The sequence below is a fragment of the Thalia democratica genome, chromosome 6 (assembly GCF_965202585.1).
Source record: "Thalia democratica chromosome 6, ktThaDemo2.hap1.1, whole genome shotgun sequence".
Classification (NCBI taxonomy): domain Eukaryota; kingdom Metazoa; phylum Chordata; class Thaliacea; order Salpida; family Salpidae; genus Thalia; species Thalia democratica.
The window spans coordinates 22387621-22407174 of NC_139170.1; the positions used below are offsets into that span (position 1 = coordinate 22387621).

The 19554-nt window shown below is 25.7% G+C and overlaps 1 protein-coding gene across 3 annotated transcripts; it reads left to right on the forward strand.

Moving 5' to 3' along the window:
• Window positions 1-3957: 3957 nt before the first annotated feature.
• On the forward strand, window positions 3958-16383 carry LOC145837987 (ankyrin repeat domain-containing protein 16-like). 3 transcript variants are annotated; one of them, XM_082945496.1, is made up of 6 exons: window positions 3958-4112; window positions 6223-6412; window positions 11249-11367; window positions 12354-12538; window positions 12812-13028; window positions 16106-16383. In XM_082945496.1, the coding sequence occupies exons 1-6, from the start codon at window positions 3960-3962 to the stop codon at window positions 16277-16279; spliced, it is 1038 nt and encodes a 345-aa protein (XP_082801622.1). In that variant the 5' UTR covers window positions 3958-3959; the 3' UTR covers window positions 16280-16383. The 3 variants fall into 3 exon arrangements, with proteins under 3 accessions (XP_082801622.1, XP_082801624.1, XP_082801623.1); XM_082945498.1 differs by having other exon boundaries at window positions 12812-12969; window positions 16106-16243; XM_082945497.1 differs by lacking the exon at window positions 3958-4112 and adding an exon at window positions 8277-8483 and having other exon boundaries at window positions 6265-6412; window positions 11140-11367.
• Window positions 16384-19554: the final 3171 nt, after the last annotated feature.

Below are 19554 nucleotides of genomic sequence, written 5' to 3' on the forward strand. Positions count from 1 at the left end.
AGTGCAAAATATTATAGCGTATTTAACTTACACTTGTATTTAATTTACAAAATTAATACGCTACGGCTACAGTGCTCAATCCTCATAACACCATTATAATTTTGATAACTCGGCTTAGGACCAGGCAGAAAAAATTATTTCTCATAGAATCAGGATAGCTCATGCCAGTTTGATATTTTTTTAACTCAGGATACTTTTAGAACTTTTTAAAAATCTTAGTTCAATTTTTTTCTTATATAGAACGAGATTTAGTTGCAGTTTCAACATTTTGATATTTAGTTACCAATTTCATTAAGAAACTTAACTTTGGAAAGTTTATTTAATTATTTTAAAACTTGTTCAAGATTTTTAAAAGATTTAACACATTCAGTTTTACTCAAGGACAGTTTACGATCGGTCATAAAAGTTTTTGATAAACAATTTTATTAAATAAATAAGTACTGTTATAGGAAGGTTTTGAAACGTATTTATATACCATTTGCAACTTATTATTAATAGATTATTTATTTTGTTTTATATTTTACTACACAAAGCTTTGTGTAATAATATATAAAACTAAATGAATAATTTATTAATAATAAGTTGCAAATGGTATATAAATTTTTTATCAAATAGAATTTTTTTTTTTTAACTTTTGGAATGGATTTTGTTGTATTCGAATATTATTTGCAACTAAATATAACTATAAAACGATAAATAAGAAAACAATAACTATTAAACTATATAAAAACAAAAAATAAAAATGTCTAGTATGGTAAACGAAGTTTTTATGATTACATAAACTAATAACTTTAATTAGCATAGTATTTTTTGCAATGTGTGTTTCTTATAACTTTATTTCTTGTTTTATTGTTTTTCTGTACTTTTTAAAACTTAAAATTATAAAATGAAGATGTTGTACAGCCTTATTTAGTTTTATTTTTGGTCCTACAGCATTTAAAATCGTGTACATAGTTTGTTTTTACTTATAGAAACCGTAGTTTATTGTTTTAAATATATTTTAAATATAAATTACTTTTGACTTTGTTTTCCTTTATGTTCAAGAAACTTATTATTAATCATTGCTTGTGTTTTTTGTAATACAAAGCTAATTTTAAGCACTTTTTTGCAAGATATTAAAAAACATACAGGAAGATAATTTTAAACTGTTTAAATTATTCTATATATGTCGTTTTTTCACTTTAATTTAAATAAACTGTAATATTGTATAAGTTTTTACTTAAATAATCGGTAGTTATAAAAAAAAACACTAAAAGTTTTATTAATATATTAAAAAGATACATATTATATTTTATTCATAAAATATTACGAATCAAGGAAAATTCTTACAAAAATTAAATGACATCAAGTTACATCTTGTTTCATTGCTAAAAAGACACTGTCCTTCAAAAGTATTGTTGATGTACTCCGAACTACTTGGGTCTCTAGGTTTATGTGAAACCGCCTCTGTAACAGGTTCGGAAGCTTGACAGAAGCCAGATTGCCAGTAGCTTCGGGGCCATCTTTATCTTTAGTTGCTACCTCGGTCTGCGACCGAGTGCAAGAGAGTTTAAGAGCTAATATTCTATTCATTTTACTTATAGTATAAGTTTAAATTTAGACTAACAAGTATCTATATGCTTTATTATACAATAAAATCAAAGACACATTCAGAAAGGTTCGGAAAGTAGGGACTTATGCTTCCTCGTTCACACCGGATGTAGAGCGTGTGATATAAAAAGATACAATATTGAAATAAAGAAAATGAAAGATAAAAGTAATATGTTTATGCCACCGAATGCGTGGACTTATGCGTCAAGTTCAATGTTCAAATTGATCCAAACTGGAAGTTGTTGTTGGAGGAGAGCTTGTCGGCTACAGTATGCGTAGGTTTATGAGTATGGCACGTTATTAACTCAGATTGAGTTGTACGCCCCGTCGACTTTGCTAAAGTAGGTATACAAATTATATATAGAACAAGGTATAAAAACTACGAATTTATGAAGTTAAGTACAAAGTAAATGTTTCAGACAAACAAACACTTGAATAAGAAGGTTTTGCCAGAGATCATCTTGCTTTTTCTAAAATGGCGGCTGTCGCTTCGGACTGGAAACTGACGTAGTGATGCTTCTTGTTAACGTCGAAGTCCAAATGTTCTACTTTCTCGTTCGCTCGGCTGTTTATATACGTCTTTCTTACAAAACAATTTCGCCTGGTCAATGGTGGTTGATTTTTTTTGCGTTTAACACGATGCGTCAACTAGCGATTCTTTAATATTTTTAAACAAATTTATATTTATAGGAACGAATTTTATGATATAACAAAAATACGAATTTAAAAAAAAATAATCTTCACGCTGATGTCAAACATTGTCTTTAGCTTTCATACATTTTAATCAACGTTCACTGTAATCAAATTAAATAATTATATTGAAAAGTACTTATTTGGTTGCAAACTAGATAATTTGAATTCCGATTTTTTTTTAAATTATTGCGATTAATATAAGTTTTTATATTTATTTAATAAAAGTTGTTTCTTTATCGGGAGATTTTAGTTAATAGTAAAATTTTTTATACAAAAAAAATGTACTTTGTTTTTTGTTTACTTATTATTTAATTTATGTTTTTTTTCAAGACCAAGTAATAAATATATTTTTCTTTGAAATTAAGGTACAAATTTTAGTGTTGAAACGTTTTAAATAGTAAATTAAAACTTATTTAGTTTTTCAAACAAATTATTAGCAAACATCAATTTTTTGCCATGTCGAAAATGTAATAGTTTCATTTTAACATCGTTTAATAAATAAATTCCTTTTAATTATTTTGGTGTTGACATATAGCTAAATACTAGCATATAAAAGTTAAAGTAAGTTATTGTATGACAAAATATTTAGAAAAAATTGTATTAAATAAAATTAGGTAATTAGTTTAAAATGACAATGCTGAAGTTTTTAAATGCGATAAAATATTGTTGGATAACGTTTAAATGACAACTATTTAACAAAAATTTTATTAAACTTGTAAAAATTATAAAATAAGAACAAAACTACTTACGCCTTTTTAATTTAATATTGTTAATAATACCGATTTTTAAATATCTTAAAAACCTATCCTTGTCTATAATATTTTTAAATAAAAATTATTTGTTTTAAAAATCCACAAACATTTATAGTTTTGGTTCTAACGTTGTTTATTTTCAAGTACTTTTTGTGCAACAAGTTAAATATATCAAATAAAAATAGAGCAAAAAATTTTTTAAAGTATTTACATTATTCTATATAAAACCTTTTTTTACTACAACTCAAATATACTATAATACTGTTTAAGGTTATACTTGAAATAATTTACAATTAGAAAAAAAAAGCAATAAAATATTTATTAGATATATTAAATAAATATATTTTTATTGTTTATTCATAAAATATTACGAACAAAAAAAAGTTCTCAGATAAAATTTAATGACACCAAATTGCATTTTGTTTCATTGTTGAAACGACACTGTCCTTCATAAGTATTTTCTTTAGTTTTCCGATGTTAATATTATTGAAAAAACAGAAAAAAATTAATTTATCTAATACACACTGAAAAATATAATTTGAAATGACATTAAGTTGAAATGATACTATCGTTGGAGTTAAATAAAGCCAAACCAAAACCAGTTATTTTTTTTACTAAGATCACGCGATATGTAACATACATAAACTATAATACTAAATGAATACAATAAGTTGGAAAATTGCATTGTCGAAATGACACTGTTATATACAGTTGAAGAGTCACCTAAGGTGCCAGCTAAAATTACATTCAGTAATATTATAAGTACGTAAGCAGGGCGAGGTAAGCTAAGCCCTGCTTATGTACTTATTTTCAAAATAGAATTGAAAATCATTGAAAATAAATCTAAAAAATTCCTGTATATCGAACCAATACCAAAGCATGCTTACCTAAAGTTAAGTATAACCCTTATTTACATGCCAAAAAATGTTAAGAAGTTCAAAACTTATTCATTTTATTAAAACATTAACAAGAGAAAATTCAACAAGTAGTCGCTTACCTGTACTTACTTTGTACACTAAAGACCCTTGTCCCCTATGTGACATTGCTGTTGAAAAAATATTACATTTAGCAGACAAAGTAAGTGCTGTTAATGTTTTTTTTAATTTAAGGTAGAAAAACATTAGAAAATACTCACTCTCCCCTCTGCAACAATAAACGTTTTCTGAAGGTCAAGCAAGTGAGTTTGAGCTCATCACATGTTATTCCACCTGCCCTATCTTTAAATTTACTAAGAAAAGAAATTACCTTTTAACTAAAAACAAAACTAAAAATGTCTATGTAATAAAAAAAAAATTTAGCTAACTGAAATAAAATCTAATCCTAACCCTTTATTGAAAAAACCTCTGGTGACATGTCATTTGGCAAACACTCACAAGGTTAAAATCTCAACACTAAAAACCACAAAGTGTGGGAAAATCATGAAGCTCAAATCCCCAAGTAAGTATTTGCCAACAATACAACAAAAAACACACTAACAATCCAATCATGTGATCACTGCCACCAGTGTGATGTACTTGTTTAATGACCTAGCACTTAAATTATTAAAATAAAGTAGCACCTAAAATTATATTCCAATTGTTTTATTTAATTTTACAATCACACTTTTATATTTATAAAGTCCATAGTTGGTTACTACATTAAAAAATTTAACACTTTTATATAAAAACCTTTAATTGCAACAAACTACAAGTCAATTATATATGTGATATTAAAGAGGGGTAATTTCCTAGGATGATTTCGCACCAGTATCAAAGCAAAAATATTTTACACTTTCTAATTTTACATTTTGATAAGACAAGTATAAAAGTGAAATAAAGGGAACAAGATTACTCAAAATTGGACAATTAACATTTTTTAATAGTTTTTATCAGTTATTTTTTTTTTAAGTTAATTTTTTAATTTTCTTTTATATAATACTTTTTATTAGTTTATTACTTTACTATCACTGCTACCCTTAACCCTTATTCTCAATCGGTAGTTTTTTTTTTAATTGTTAATTAATTTACCTTTCAGTTTTATTTTATAAAATAATTTTATTAGTTATTTTTATCTTTACTATCACTGTTACCCCTAACCCTTACCCTCGATTGGTAGCTTTTTTTAATCAAAAATTCATTTTATTTACCTTGAGGTATCAATGATTAAGGTATAGTTTAGATTTAGAGCTTTTCAACTCTATACTTATCTTATCAGAATGTTTTATTAGAAAGTGTAAAATATTTTTGCTTTGATATTGGTGCGAAATCATCCTCGGAAATTACCTAAAGAGGTTTTTCAAATTACCTTGTAAGTTTAATTTGATCAATGATTTTTTTTTGTTTTATCTGTTGTCATTTGGATCTATGTTTTTTTTATTGTAACATCATAATTTTTTGATGGAATGACTTAAATTCAAGAAGTGAATTTGTATAGATATTGGTTATGGTTAACTTTAAGTGAGCACCAATATCAAGCTGAAATTATAATACATTAGATGTCTTATTTAATCACAAGTTTAAGCTAAAAAATTTTCTTTTACAAATACATCAATAAAATATAACTTATATATCATAAACTAACAAACTTAAATATTTAATTGCTTTTGTTTTACAATATAAAGTGATTATAGCAATACAATAATTTATATTGATTATGATATTGTGAAATAAAGCTGATTAAATATTTTATTTTACAATGTATTAACTTAGTTCTTTCTATTTATTTATATAGCTTGTTTAAAACAAAGTATAGACTTTTAGCCTAAAATTATGGTTAAATTGGACATCAAATGTATTACATTTTCATTTGATATTGATGCTCATCTAAATTTAATCACAACCTAGATATCTAATACTAAGTATACAATTTTATATTGCTAAAACCTGACAAAAGTATAGTATACATTTTAGTTTAGTATAAGGATTTTTAAATATCTAGCTATAAATAGTTGCATCATAAGTAGTCAAATCTTAAAGTATGTGAAGAGGTTTAAGTTAGTATTAAGTCATTTTTCTATCCTTACTGTATCTAAATTACAGTTAAAACTTTCTTCTTCTTTTAATTTTAGAAAGTTAACAAAATATTTTTTTGGTTTTTTTTTACTCTAAAATAAATTATCTCAATTTAATTTCAATTAGTCCAAATTATAAATTTGTAAACAATGATTTTTTTTTTGAACTTCTAATTTAAATAATATTTTTTTTATCAGTTCGAATTCAATAAAGTTGATATAACTTGCCCAACTAATAGACACTATTGGAAAAAATTCAAGTTTGAAATACCTGTTTTCTACTTTGAAGGTAAATTTCTTATGAAACATAAAGCTGACGTCATATTGTTAGAAAGAAAAATAGAAGAATTCAACAACTCCTTTAATAAAAGTTGTAATGTCGAACACTGTTAGTATTATTTGTAATAATTGCTTTCTTACTTAGTTCAGTAAAATATATGCTATAATATTGGTTTTGAACAATATTTTATAATTTAAAATTACACACAAAAGCAATAATATAGCATATTATGGTGCAAGCAGGCTGTTTATAAGAATAATTCTAAAATTTTATGAGATTAAACTTTTTTAATCCCTTCTAAATAACAGGGTTGCTACACACTCAGGGAACTCAGGGAATCTCAGGGAATTTTCAAACTGTAAAAAATCTCAGGGAAACTCAGGGAATTTTGGCATTTTTCTTTTAACTCAGGGAAACTCAGGGAAGTTTTGATTTTTTCTCTAAATTTCAGGGAAGTTTTTGAAAATCTCAGGGAAATTTTTTTCTAGATCTAGAATGAGGTTTAGTTAATCCAGTTTCAATATTTTGTTCAAAAGTAGTAATTTTTTTTATTTAAGTGGTTATTTAGAATTTTTTTAGCCTTGCGGCTAGTTCTTCAATATTCTTAGTATTAACATTGTAGTTTTTTTAAGTTTTAAATTTGTATTTTTAAGATCATCTATATGCAAACAGTCTAGAACCAAGCACAGTTGAACTAAGTTCTGAATTGTTAAAATTTGTAAAATCTTCCAGGGCCCAATATTTGGCATATCTTGAGCAGCAGCGCTTTGCTAAAAATGTTCCAAATAAAGGTGATGCTTTGAGCAAGTTAGGAGAACAAAAAAGTAAACTTACAAAGCAACTCAAATGTTTGAATGAAGACTATGACAAATATACTGCAGATGCAAACAAACAGTCTGATTTAGAATCAATGAAAGAATTATTAGCAAGAGGAATAGCTGCTAAGGACAACGCAAATAAACTTGAAAATAAAATTAAAACTATTGATTTAGAAATTGCATACTTTTAAAAACAGTATTAAGATTTTTTTATTAGGTAATGTGAGATTGTTTTAAAATAAAAATTATGTTTTCAGTTATTTAAAATAGATTGTGTATGAACATCTAAATGACATAAAAAAAATGTAATTTTAGATTATTTTGTATCAGTTGTTAGGTATTAAGTTGTACTTTGATATGAGATATTTCCTTAGCTATTTCTTTAAACTTTCTTTTTGCAGGTTTTTTGACAATAATGTTAAGCTTTTAAGTTTTATTTACTGCATTCAGAACAGTTGCTAGGAAAGACATACAAGTCATAATGAAGTTATTATGTATGCATTTAAGTGAGTTCTTCATGTAAAATTATTATTATAGTATAATTAAATTTTGTCAATTAAAATTTCAAACAAATTAAACTTTATTCTTTTATGTAGAAAGTTAACTAACAAGTTTACACAAAGTTGTGCAAAAATTTAGTTTTTAATTTTTAATTGGTTTAAACCTTTTAAGATTGAGTTTTTGAAAACAGTTTTTTTCATAAATTTAATGCAGAAGGATACACATACAACCTTCCTATTATTATTAAAGAAGATAAATGAGAATGAGGTATTAATAATTTGTGTTAGAAGAGAAATTTTTTTTTTAAGATTTGAAAAATACTCAGGGAAACTCAGGGAAATTTAAGGTTACTCAGGGAAATTTTTGGTCACTCAGGGAAGATTTTTTGGCTCAAAGAGTGGCAACCCTGAAATAATCTGTTATCGTTAGATATATTTCAGTTTTTTATAAACTCAAATTTAAGCTTTATTAATTAATTATTATGTTAATCGTGTAACATAAAGGTAAAACCAGATTAAACTTGAATAGTTGTAGCTCTAACTTACTTTAAGTTTTCTGTTTGAGTTAAAACAATAATAAAACTTTCAAACAGTTTTTCTCTTATTTTTAAGAAAGTGTTGTTTACAGCAAAAAAAAAAAATATTTGAATTTAGAACCAAAAATTTCAAAAAAGATTATGGAAAATTTCTCAATCAAACAATGAGTTTTTAAAAATTCAATGTTTTCGTGAAGAAATAGGAGATGAGTGTTTTGAACAAATTTTGTTTTCTGTTCACAAAGCTTCAGGAGACACAATCAGTCACTTGCTTTCACGTCTCAATAAAATAAAAACTCTGCATAGTTTATACAATGAATTTAAGGTTAGTATTATCAGTAGATTGCATTTTTGATTTTTACCCTATGTATGATTCTGCTAATGATTATTTTTTATCATCAGTCTTAAATCAAAGTATATATGTTTGAACAGGGGCATATGTAGCATCCAGTCAATCTTATACTTTACAATTTAATACTATTTTGCAGAGTTTTATCTTTGCTATAAAATTTTATCAAATGCAAGTGATGAAAGTTGGTGACTTTCAATGTTTTTTATATTGAAGGCAAAAAAATCTTTCACAGAATGTTTGTCTTCTCCTTCATTTTTTAACTAATGCAGGGTTGACACATGGTCAGGAAAAGTCAGGAAAAAAAAAATGACAAAAGTAAGGAAAGGTCTGGAAATTTGACAAAATAAAAAAAAAAGGTCAGTTTTTGTCATTTTAAATTTACATAATTCCTTGTTCTCCAAAGCCTTCAAATGGTAAAAATTAATTTAAAATCCTTTAAAGTCAGATTAAAATTGCAAAATTTTCCTAGAAATTTCCAAAATCACCTGATTTTCCAATGCTTTCATTTGGTATAATTAATACAATATCCTTTATAAAACTGCAAAATTTTTCTGTTAACATATTGAACCCTGCTTGAACAAGCAGTTTTTATAAGCATTTTAGTATTAATGATCTGTAGCAAGGACATTTCCATAGTGAAACTCTTACTGTAACATATATACAAAAGTTTAACTGGCATAATTTTAGAAACAGAGTGTTTTTTGTTAAAGTAAAAAATTGAGGCAGCAAAATTGGAGGTAAAAATAAATGAGTGCAAAAAGAAAAGAAATGTAGCCCACAAATTGTGGCTAGATTATGGAAAAGATTCTCTTCAACAAGTGTAGGGGCAGCAGATGAGAACAATTTAAATAAAATGAGGCACATGGTTTTAATCGCCAAGAAAATAAAGCGGGAAGCCGACCAGATGAAGGAAACAATATCTTCATTAGATGAAGAGGTTGAAGTGCTAAGAAAGAAAAGGAAAAAATAAATTTTACTACATTAATAAAAATAAACAGTGTCTGAAGTTCTTCATTCTTTCAGGTATTTAATAGTAAAAGTTTGTGATTGTTTTAAGGTTTTAGCTGTGAAAGGTTGTTATTAATTTAAGGTTTAAATTGTTAAAGTTCCTTATATATCGTTTTGTTTATTTAGATACATTTATGTTATGAAATGCTAAAAAAGTGTGTCTTTTTTCAGACAATCTTTTAAGGTAATAATACAAGTATTTTGCTGGTCAAGCTGTTTATTGCAAAATCGTCAAGCTGTTTATTGCAAAATCGTCAATCATACACAGATGGTTTAAGTGATGTAATGGAAGTTAGATGATTAGGTTTAGCAAAAAAAACTGTTGTTTTAATCTGTATTAAAATTAGATTGAAAGCTTTATGTAGTTTTAAAAATTAGATTATGTATTTTATAATAAGTTTAAATTAAGAATTTGATTTAGAAAAGTCAGGAAAATTTTGGTAAAAAGTCTGGAAATTTTTCTCAGCTTGATCTGTGGCAACCCTGCTAATGTTCTAAAAATTTTGAGAATGGTCAGTTTCTAGTATTTAATTGATTTATCTAAAATTAATTGTTTAATTTTCAAAAAAAAAGTTGTTTTGAAAAAATTTTTTTTTGAACAATTTCTATTTTGAATAATTTGAAAGTTTCATCTTGTCTTGTCTACTAAACTATCTAAGGAATTTTTCCTAAGATTTAAGACCTCTAGCTGAAAAAAAAAAAAAAAAAAAAGATAGAGTGATAGTTAATGTTTAAGTTTCTTATAACATTGAAAATAAAAAGATTATGGTCTAAATGTGTGTATTGAAACCTTTTTACAAAAGTGACCAGACTTTTTCTCAGATTTTTTTTTTTCTGATAACTTAATTGTAATTTTTTTGGCATGAGTTTTTATTTTGATAAAAAAGTGTTTTTTTAAAGTATATGTTAAATAAAATCAGTTAAGTTTGAAATGAATTTGTAGTAAAACTTTTATTTGAAAGTTAATTTAATAAAACAGTTGAGTATACAAAGTATTTAAATAACTCCTAGTTTGTTGCCATGAAAAAATATTGTCTAAACTAAGTTATAAAATGAAAAAGTTAATGGCAAGCCACAAAAGAAAACAATTTTACTCTTACACAAATTATATATAAGGAAATATATAATAGAATTGGAGCAGTTTACTCACAAGCAAAAATAGCATATATATGTAAACTTTTATAATTAAAAGATTTAAATTACTTATATTGCATTTATTGTTTTCTAGCTAAAAGGCATGTCTGAGGCCACAGCTTGTCAACCTTTGCCTTAAGAAAACCTAAAGAAATGATGTTTTATTAATTGTTTTATTTTTCTAAGCTTAGAATTCCTTAAAAAATTTTAAACTCTGCAGACTTTCACCGATGTTTTTGTTAAAAAGGTTTAGGATACTTAACAAATAAATTGGTAATTATGTCCATAGGGGGAAGTAAAATGTAGTTAAAAAGTTTGAAAGCTTAAATAATTTACTATACAACACTTTAATTAAACATTTTTTTTTTGAGTTAAAGTCAGTTTAGTAAAAATTTTGTATACAAATGATTGAAAAAAATTAAAAATCAACAAATAAAACTAGTTTAACAATCATAAACATCAATTCATCAAATTATGTATGTAACAGATTCCACTTAATATATGCAACTTAGCATACAAGCAACCGCTGCATGAAGCTGCAGCCTCTAAGTCTAATGATGTTGTAATGTTTTTACTGAAACAAAATTTTATTAAAGTGGATCCTCTTAAAATTGCTGGATGGACTCCATTGATGATGGCTTGTACTAAAACAGAAAATTTTTCTATTGTAAAAATGCTGGTTGAACAAAAAGCTTCAACTGATTTATGTAATAAGGTTTGTTTGTAGATCATTTAAGATAATTTATTTAATTATTAAATGTTCTTATGGTAGAAATTTCTCAAAATCTCATGCTAAGAGGGTGCACGACTATTCAAAATGGACAATTCAAATTCTTAAAAAAAAATTGAAATAGCCACAAATAAACAAATAATGTATATTTGTCAAGTACAAAAAATATATATGTAGGTCATACTAATATCTACAAGTCGTTTTTTTCTTTTTGCAAAAAAATTAATTATATTTTTTGAGATATTGCTTGAATAAAACAAAAAACATAGTTATTTTTAGTAATTTTAAAATATCTTAAAAAGTATTTTAGATTTTGAAAAAAAAAGTGGCTTGTAGATATTATTAATACCATACATATTTTTAATTTTTTTCAAATTAATATTACTTATTGAGATATAGTCTTTTAAATATTTTTTGAAGAATTTGAATTGTCGGATTTTGAGTTGTCTGAATTTGAATTTTCATGTAACCAGCTAAGAGTGTTCTAAGTTTTTGTAATTATTATGTTAAAAAAATTGGTTTATATTTTTTGCTAATATCAAGTTTTTTTATTATTAAAAGACTGCAAAAGTAGTTGATAATGATATTAAAGCTTGAAAATTAAAAAAAAAATCTAGTTTTGATACTTTTACTTTAAATACTTTATTATGACCTCTATTTTAAAAGTACCTCACATAGAAAAAAATTAAACTATGATACCATATTTCCATGCATTATTTAGAGTTAGTATGTAATCATATTTTAGCATGTTTAACATCTTTGTTTACATTTTCAAAATTTAGTATGTAAATATTTTAGGTTAATTAAAAAAAAATTTTTTTGTTTATCTTTGTTTTTTTTTCGCATTTTATTTTAAACTTTGATTACATAGCATGTAAAGTAGTATAAAAAGGTTAAATAAGTTATTAATGAATTTTTTCTCAGTTTTAATTAATTTAATTTTGTAACTGTTAAAAATCAAAAATAATCAGGATGGTTGGAACGCGCTCCATTTAGCTTGTAGGTCGGGTGATCTTGAAACAGTAAAGTATTTGTACAACATTAATTGCTCAAGTGTCAAGGTAGCCAGCAACAATGGTAGGTCACCTTTACACACTGCAGCTCTTCACGGAAAAACGAGTGTTGTACAATTTCTGGTGGATGTTTGTAAAATTCCGTGAGTTTTATTTGTTTTACACGGTCTTGAAGTTTTCAAAAAATTTTAAAGGATATTCAAAATAAAAATAAAGCTTAAACTAAATATTTTGAAACTTTGATTTTATTTCTAGTTCTTTTGTCCGTTAAAAGTATGTGTTTACCCTAATAACATCTTGCAGAAAATATCAATTTTGTCAATAATGTTTAAAATATATTTAATTTTAAACTAAGAGTAAATTTATTTTAAATTATTTCTCACTTTAATTATTATTCTACTTAATTAATTTTTCAGCTTAACGATTAGTGATAGCTGTGGAAGTTGCCCACTTATAGATGCCTGTCGATCTGGTGACCCACAAACTATCCAAGCATGTCTTTTAAACTCGAGTTTTTCTGAAAGTGCTGTTGATAAAAGAGGATTCAATTGCTTGCACGCTGCTGCAGAGGCGGGTCAGCCAGATTCTATTAGTTTTTTGATTGAAAGTCTAAATTTTGATGTCAATAGAAAAGTCAGTTCTGTGGTTTAAAAATTTATATTTTAAACTAGTATTTATCTTTAGTAATAACTTATATACTTAATTTATTTTTGAACAATGTTTTTCGACTAATTGTTTTTAATTTATTTAAGTAAACAGTTAGTAGTGTAGCAAAATAATGAATTATTTCGGTCTCTACTTCTCTCTTCTCTTAACAAACCACGAGAGTATAAGCTATTTAAAACGGCTGTTTTCACACTTGTGTTAACAACAGCCATTGGTTTCATGTCCTCTTATTCATAACATTGTAAATAAAAGGTCGGCGATCATTAGAATTATCAATCTGAAATTGCTTAAAAAATATGTATTGTAAATACACATTTCAAAGAAAATTTGGAATATATGAATTGAAATTAAGTTTTGAATGTGGACCAACCCCTGTGGTAGATTTTTAGACATATTTGTTGTTTCTTCTAATTTTTTTACTGAAGCTTTGTTTAATACTTATTTAATTAAAAAAAATGATAATATAAAAATGCTTGCGCTATAGCAAAATCTACATTCTTAACATATCTTTAATTAAAATAAACATAAATGAAGATATTAAGTTTTAATTCAAACTTACGAACTTAACTTAATAGGTAGGTTACTTAAACATTAACAGTAAAAAACTGATAAAAACTTAGTGAAATCTTAACTTTAAAAGCTTGATTGTTTTGCTTTTTATTGAAAGCATACAAAAGCTTTTTTTAACACATAATAAGAATCAATTCGTGTGTCTATACAAAGGCAGCTTAACAATTAGTCGTAAAATATTTAGTATGTAAATGTTTTATAGTAATTCAAAATCACTGGGAGAAATAGCAACCAATTGAAGTTAGTAGGATCTATGTAGCATTAGATAGATAGAGGGTATACTTATAATTAGCTAATTAGCGTTGCACACACTAAATTCTTTACTTTAAAGATATAAAATTTTCTGTTGCTCACGCTGGATTATACATGAAATTAAAGTTTTAATAAATTAATTGAATAATTTTTTTAATGTTTGTTTTTTTTATTAATCAAAATATGTCAAGAAACACATATTTTATAATCGTTGTAGATCCTTAGAATGATAATAAAACAACAGAACGGACAGATAGAATTGAGCAAGTTTTTGATGAAAACACAAAGATAACTTTTTAACTTACTTTATTTTATATTTTCTTGTTAGTTACAATAGTAAAAGGTGTATTTTAGATAACTTTTACAAAAACATTTCAAAGTTTTTTTAGAAAATTAATGCGAAGTTGTTAATTCTGATCATAAAGATTTTGTTTTATTTAAAATAAAAACGATTGATATTATAAAATTTATTTTGAATTTTTGGAAGAATTACTAAAGATTGTTCATTTTTTACTTGTAGATAACTCTAATTTAATAGTTTATTTATTTTTGAATCAGAACGGTTAAAATATAGCTCATAAATAACTGTCGAGTGAAATATTAACCAAACTATCTTTTACAAAGCTTTCATCAATTTATTTGACATTTTCAATGCAATAACAGCTTTACAATATTATTACCATTATTATTGGAGTTTATTGTGCGAAGATGGACTCGGGCATTAAAACCTGAGCCGCTTAAACAATACACACGAAAAAAGAAACAAACAGGGTTGCCACTCGGTCAGGAAAAGTCATGAAAAATTTAAAAAAATTGACAAAAGTCAGGAAAAGTCAGGAAAAAATGGAGGGTTTAGAAAAAAAGTCAGGAAATTTGATAGAATTTAAAAAAAAGTCAGATTTTGTCAGTTTAGATTTACAAAATTCCTTGTTTTCCAAAGCCTTCAAATATTAAAAATTAATTTAAAGTCCTTTAAAGTCAGAAAAAAAATCCAAAATTTTCCTAGAAATTTACAAAAATATTTAATTTTATTTCCAATGCCTTCACCTGGTATAAATTAGTAAAATATACTTTATAAAACTGCAAAAATTTTCTATTAACATATTAAACAAGTACCCTATTTGAACAAGCAGATTTTGTAAGCTTTTTAGTATTGATGATCTGTAGCAAGGACACTTCCATAGTGAAACTGTGATATATACACAAAAGTTTATCTAGCATAATTTTAGAATCAAAGTGTTTTTTGTTTAAACAACTGAGTTCTTTATAACTAAGCAGTTAGTTTAGTATTTTATGTAACAAGTTAATGTGTATACTTTACCTCTTTATAATTTTTTCAAAGTTGTTTAAATTTGTAAATTAAGTTATAAGAGAGGTATATGCCAAGATTAAGTTTACTTATTGTTTGTATTTTTTGTAGAGTAACTTAAGTTTTTAAAGTAAATAAGAGTATATTTATTTGGTACAAATTTTATACTAAATGATAAGAGGAAATATTTTATACAACAGATATATAGTTTACTTTTTTATGTTTTTTTTTACAGTTACTCAAGTATATTCTTTTTTAATTGATTTTTAATTTAAGGATTTTATATTAAATAGTTTGGGTAGTATTTTATTAAACTAAGTGAACAATTTATATAAGTAAAACTGATTTGGAAAATTCAGGAAATTTTTGGTAAAAAGTCAGGAATTTTTTCTCAGCTTAATCAATGGTAACCATGAACAAACAAATTACATTCAATGAAAATTAAGACTAAACATAACATAGTAAAAAATTACAAACAAATAGTCCTGTATGATCAATTATAACTTAATTCGCGTGAATATTGTAAAGCCGCTATTGCATTGAAAATGTCAAATAAATTGATGAAAGCTTTGTAAAAGATAGTTTTGTTTATATTTCACTCGACGGTTATTAATGATATATATTATAGCCTTTTATTTGATATTCAAAACTGTACAACTGTCCGAAATAGTAGTAAATTAGCTTTTGTTCTGACCCCGGTTACGTCTTACTTGATATATTAATTAATTTATTTTTTGATTAACATTGATTTATTAAATGTTTTTTAAAGTAAAAAAAAAGTTATAACTGGAAATTATCTTTAAAAGTTTTTAGTGTATCAAGTGTAGTTGTCATAATTAAATTAATCAAAAAAGTTTGGTGTTTTAGTGTAAAGTATGTATCAAAACAATTGCAAATTGCTTTTTATTTTTAGGTTGAAGAAGTTAGGTCTTTATTCTACCAACAAACAGCTTTACATGTAGCTTATATGAACGGTCAACTCAAATGTGTTGAAACGTTGCTTCAGTTAGGAGCTCTATCAGATATAACTGATTGTAACGGACGATTGGCCAATGAACTAATGCCTAAACGAAGATTTTTACCTTAAAATTTATAATGTCTTAAGTATTAATATTTTAAGTGATTAACTCCGTGTCTTTTACAACTCTTGTTTGTTTTTATATCAATTTAAAAAAAATAACAAAAAAATCAGTTGCGTGTCAGATTTGTCTTTTAAACTTCTATTTTGAATTTATATTGTAAAATGTAAATTTAAAGAAATTTTTTTTATTACAGTAATCTTCCTCTTGAATAAGCACTTTGAACACAGACAAAAGGTACGAACAATAGAGGAACTGCGTACTTAAGTAGTACCAGTCAAAATAGAAATTTAAAGTTTAAACACAATATTTTTGGCTTGTTAATGTATAACAATACGAATATTACATGTAGTCCTAGTCTGGTGTGGGGAAAATTGTAGTCCTAATTTTAGTAAAATTTAGGCAATATTAGCAAAACGTCAGTTTATGTCATTTCAAATACTTGAAAACTTCTTATTACAAATTTAAAAGTATGTTTTTTTTGGGAGCCGATGATTTCTAACCCGATCACTTCTAGCCTGATCGTTTCTAACCCATTTTACTTGTTTTTTAGTTTTCAATCTCGATTTCATAAACAAACTAGTCTTAATTAAGTTATAATTTAATAATATAATAATAATAATAATAAATTTTTGTTACTTAAAAACATAATGATTTTAATGTGTCACGTAAAAAATATTTTTAGTATAAATTTTTATTTTATTATTAACCTAACATAATTCTAATTTATTTTTGTTACCTTATTTTTCATCCTACACATAATTTGGTTTTAAGTATTTAATATTTTTTGTTTTTTCAATCTACTTAAACGGACATTTTTCGTTAATCATATACAATTCTATAAATCGATTACTTTACAATATTTTGAACTTTTCTTTGTAGGATTTTAAAGTAAGCAGTTATAACTATATTTAAGTATTCTTATTGTAATTCACGTGACTATAATAAATTTAACATAAGCAAATTTTAAAAAGTATACCTTTACAATTGTAATATTCATAAACAAAAACCTCTATTTACGGTCTAAAAACTACATTGTAAGTCTGGCGTAAATGTTGTATTATTGCTGACTAATGTATAAACATTTTATAGTAGGTTAGTTTTAACTTGAAAAAAACCTGTAATATTGATCAAAAAACCTGGAATTTTTAATAATTTTAACATTTGCAGTAGTAACATTTCGATTTGACACAAAAAATCTATCATATGAATAAGATTTTTTTGTCATCAAAAAAAATTTTATTCAAAAATACATTTAAAGTAACTTTACAGTATCTTTTCCATGTTTTTATACTGTTTAACACTATTTCTAATATAGAAATTTACTTAAAACTAAAAATAGACCCAAAAATGTGTACTTTTAATAACCTGGCAGAAATTTGGAAAACCTGGAAAATTTTTTTAAAAAACGAGTGGCAACCCTGTTATACATAATGTTCTACAACTTGTATAGGCCTATTAAGATAATGGAATTCAAACAAACATTAGGAGAAATTAAATACTTTTGTTATATTAAGTGGAAAAGCATGGTTTTAAGATAAAACCTAGCTATTTAAACAGTTTTGTCATACAACAAACCGCAAAAGTTTGTTACGTCGATTGACCATCTCGAATTTACATCATTTATAAATTCCTACTTAGTCCTAGAACAAAAAAAGTCTATAATAACTAGTGATGTACCGGACTCACTATCCGAGTCCGGCCGGATATTGCCATTTTTGTCTGATATCCGGATTCTAATTTGAAAAAAAGTCCGGTTCCGGCCGGATTCTGATTTGAAAAAAAAAGTCCGGTTCAGGCCGGATTCTAATTTGAAAAAAAAGTCCGGGTCCGGCCGGATCCTAACAGAGATCCGGCCGGATCTAGTTAGTAAAAAAGAACATACTGAAAAGTATTTTTCAAAAACAAACCCTGTGTAAATTAATAAGAGTAGTTTTCGTCAGTTAAAATTTAACACCTACCGTGATTGGCTCATTTTGTACACGTGACTAGTTTACATTTGTTTAAATTTAAACTATGAAATAAACATTTCAGAAATGCAACTCTTTACATATGTTGTAAAATTGAAAACTTTGGAATGACTACTTGCATTATTTATTGTTTAAAGTTGAGCTCAGAGAATATTTAGAGTTAATACGGTTGAATGTACGAGCCAATGAGAATCAAATGACGAAATGTTTCAAACTAAATACTGATGCAACAAAACATCAGAACATGACGGGCAGTTTATATGTAAGCAGTTAGTTAGTTTGGTGTGCAGCTTGAAGCAACAAAATATCTTGAACTTTTTTGTGAATGCTTATTGTAAGTAGTGTTTTGTTTTAAAAGTGAATATTTCAACTGGTGTTTAATTGTTTAAATATTTAAGCCAGGTTTATAGTTTAATAGTTTGTTAGAAATTTTAAAGTTTCATGTTTACTAAAACTTTTATTTAATTTTTAGTTTATTGTTTTAAGTCTTTTGATATAGATTTAAATAGCTTCCAGTTTTTAAAGTGTTACCAAAGTAATTAATAATTTTGTATATGATAGTATTTCTTGTTGTGTTTTATATAAAAGATTCATCACTCAAAACTGTCGTGTCTGATTATAGAAAGTAGTCTCAGTTAAAATTTAGTATTTGTTAGATATTAATTAAATAAGGTAGGATTTAATTATGATGGGTAGTACTAATGAGTTAAGTGTACCACAATCAGTCCACAACTTTACTACCAAATTGTCAACCTTTACTAGCTGTTCTACTGATTATTAGATTAAAGTAGTTTTTTCAGTTTTTAAAAACCTCATTCTGACTCAGGCTTGTTTATACTCACTCTAGCTAGTTTTATTGACTTAAACAGTGTCAACCTTGCTAGTTTGGAAATTTTTGGGAATTTTAGAAAATCTTCGACTGCCTCAGGCTAGTTTAGTTTTTAATAAAAACTCAGGCTAGTTTTCTTTTAGATTTTGAATGAGTTTGAGCTGATCCAGTTTTCAATATTTTGTAATTTTCTAGTGTATTTTGTTCAAGAATTTGATTTCAGATTTTTAATTGTAAATAACACCTAAATTTGTAAACCTTGTGGCTAGCTGTTCTGCTTATTATTAGATTAAAGTTCTTTTTTTTAGTTTTTAAAAACCTCATTCTGACTCAGGCTAATTTATACTAGTGATGTACCGGACTCACTATCCGGGTCCGGCCGGATATTGCAATTTTTGTCTGATATCCGGATCCGGCCGGACTCTAATTTAAAAAAAAGTCCGGTTCCGGCCGGATTCTATTTTGAAAAAAAAAGTCCGGGTCC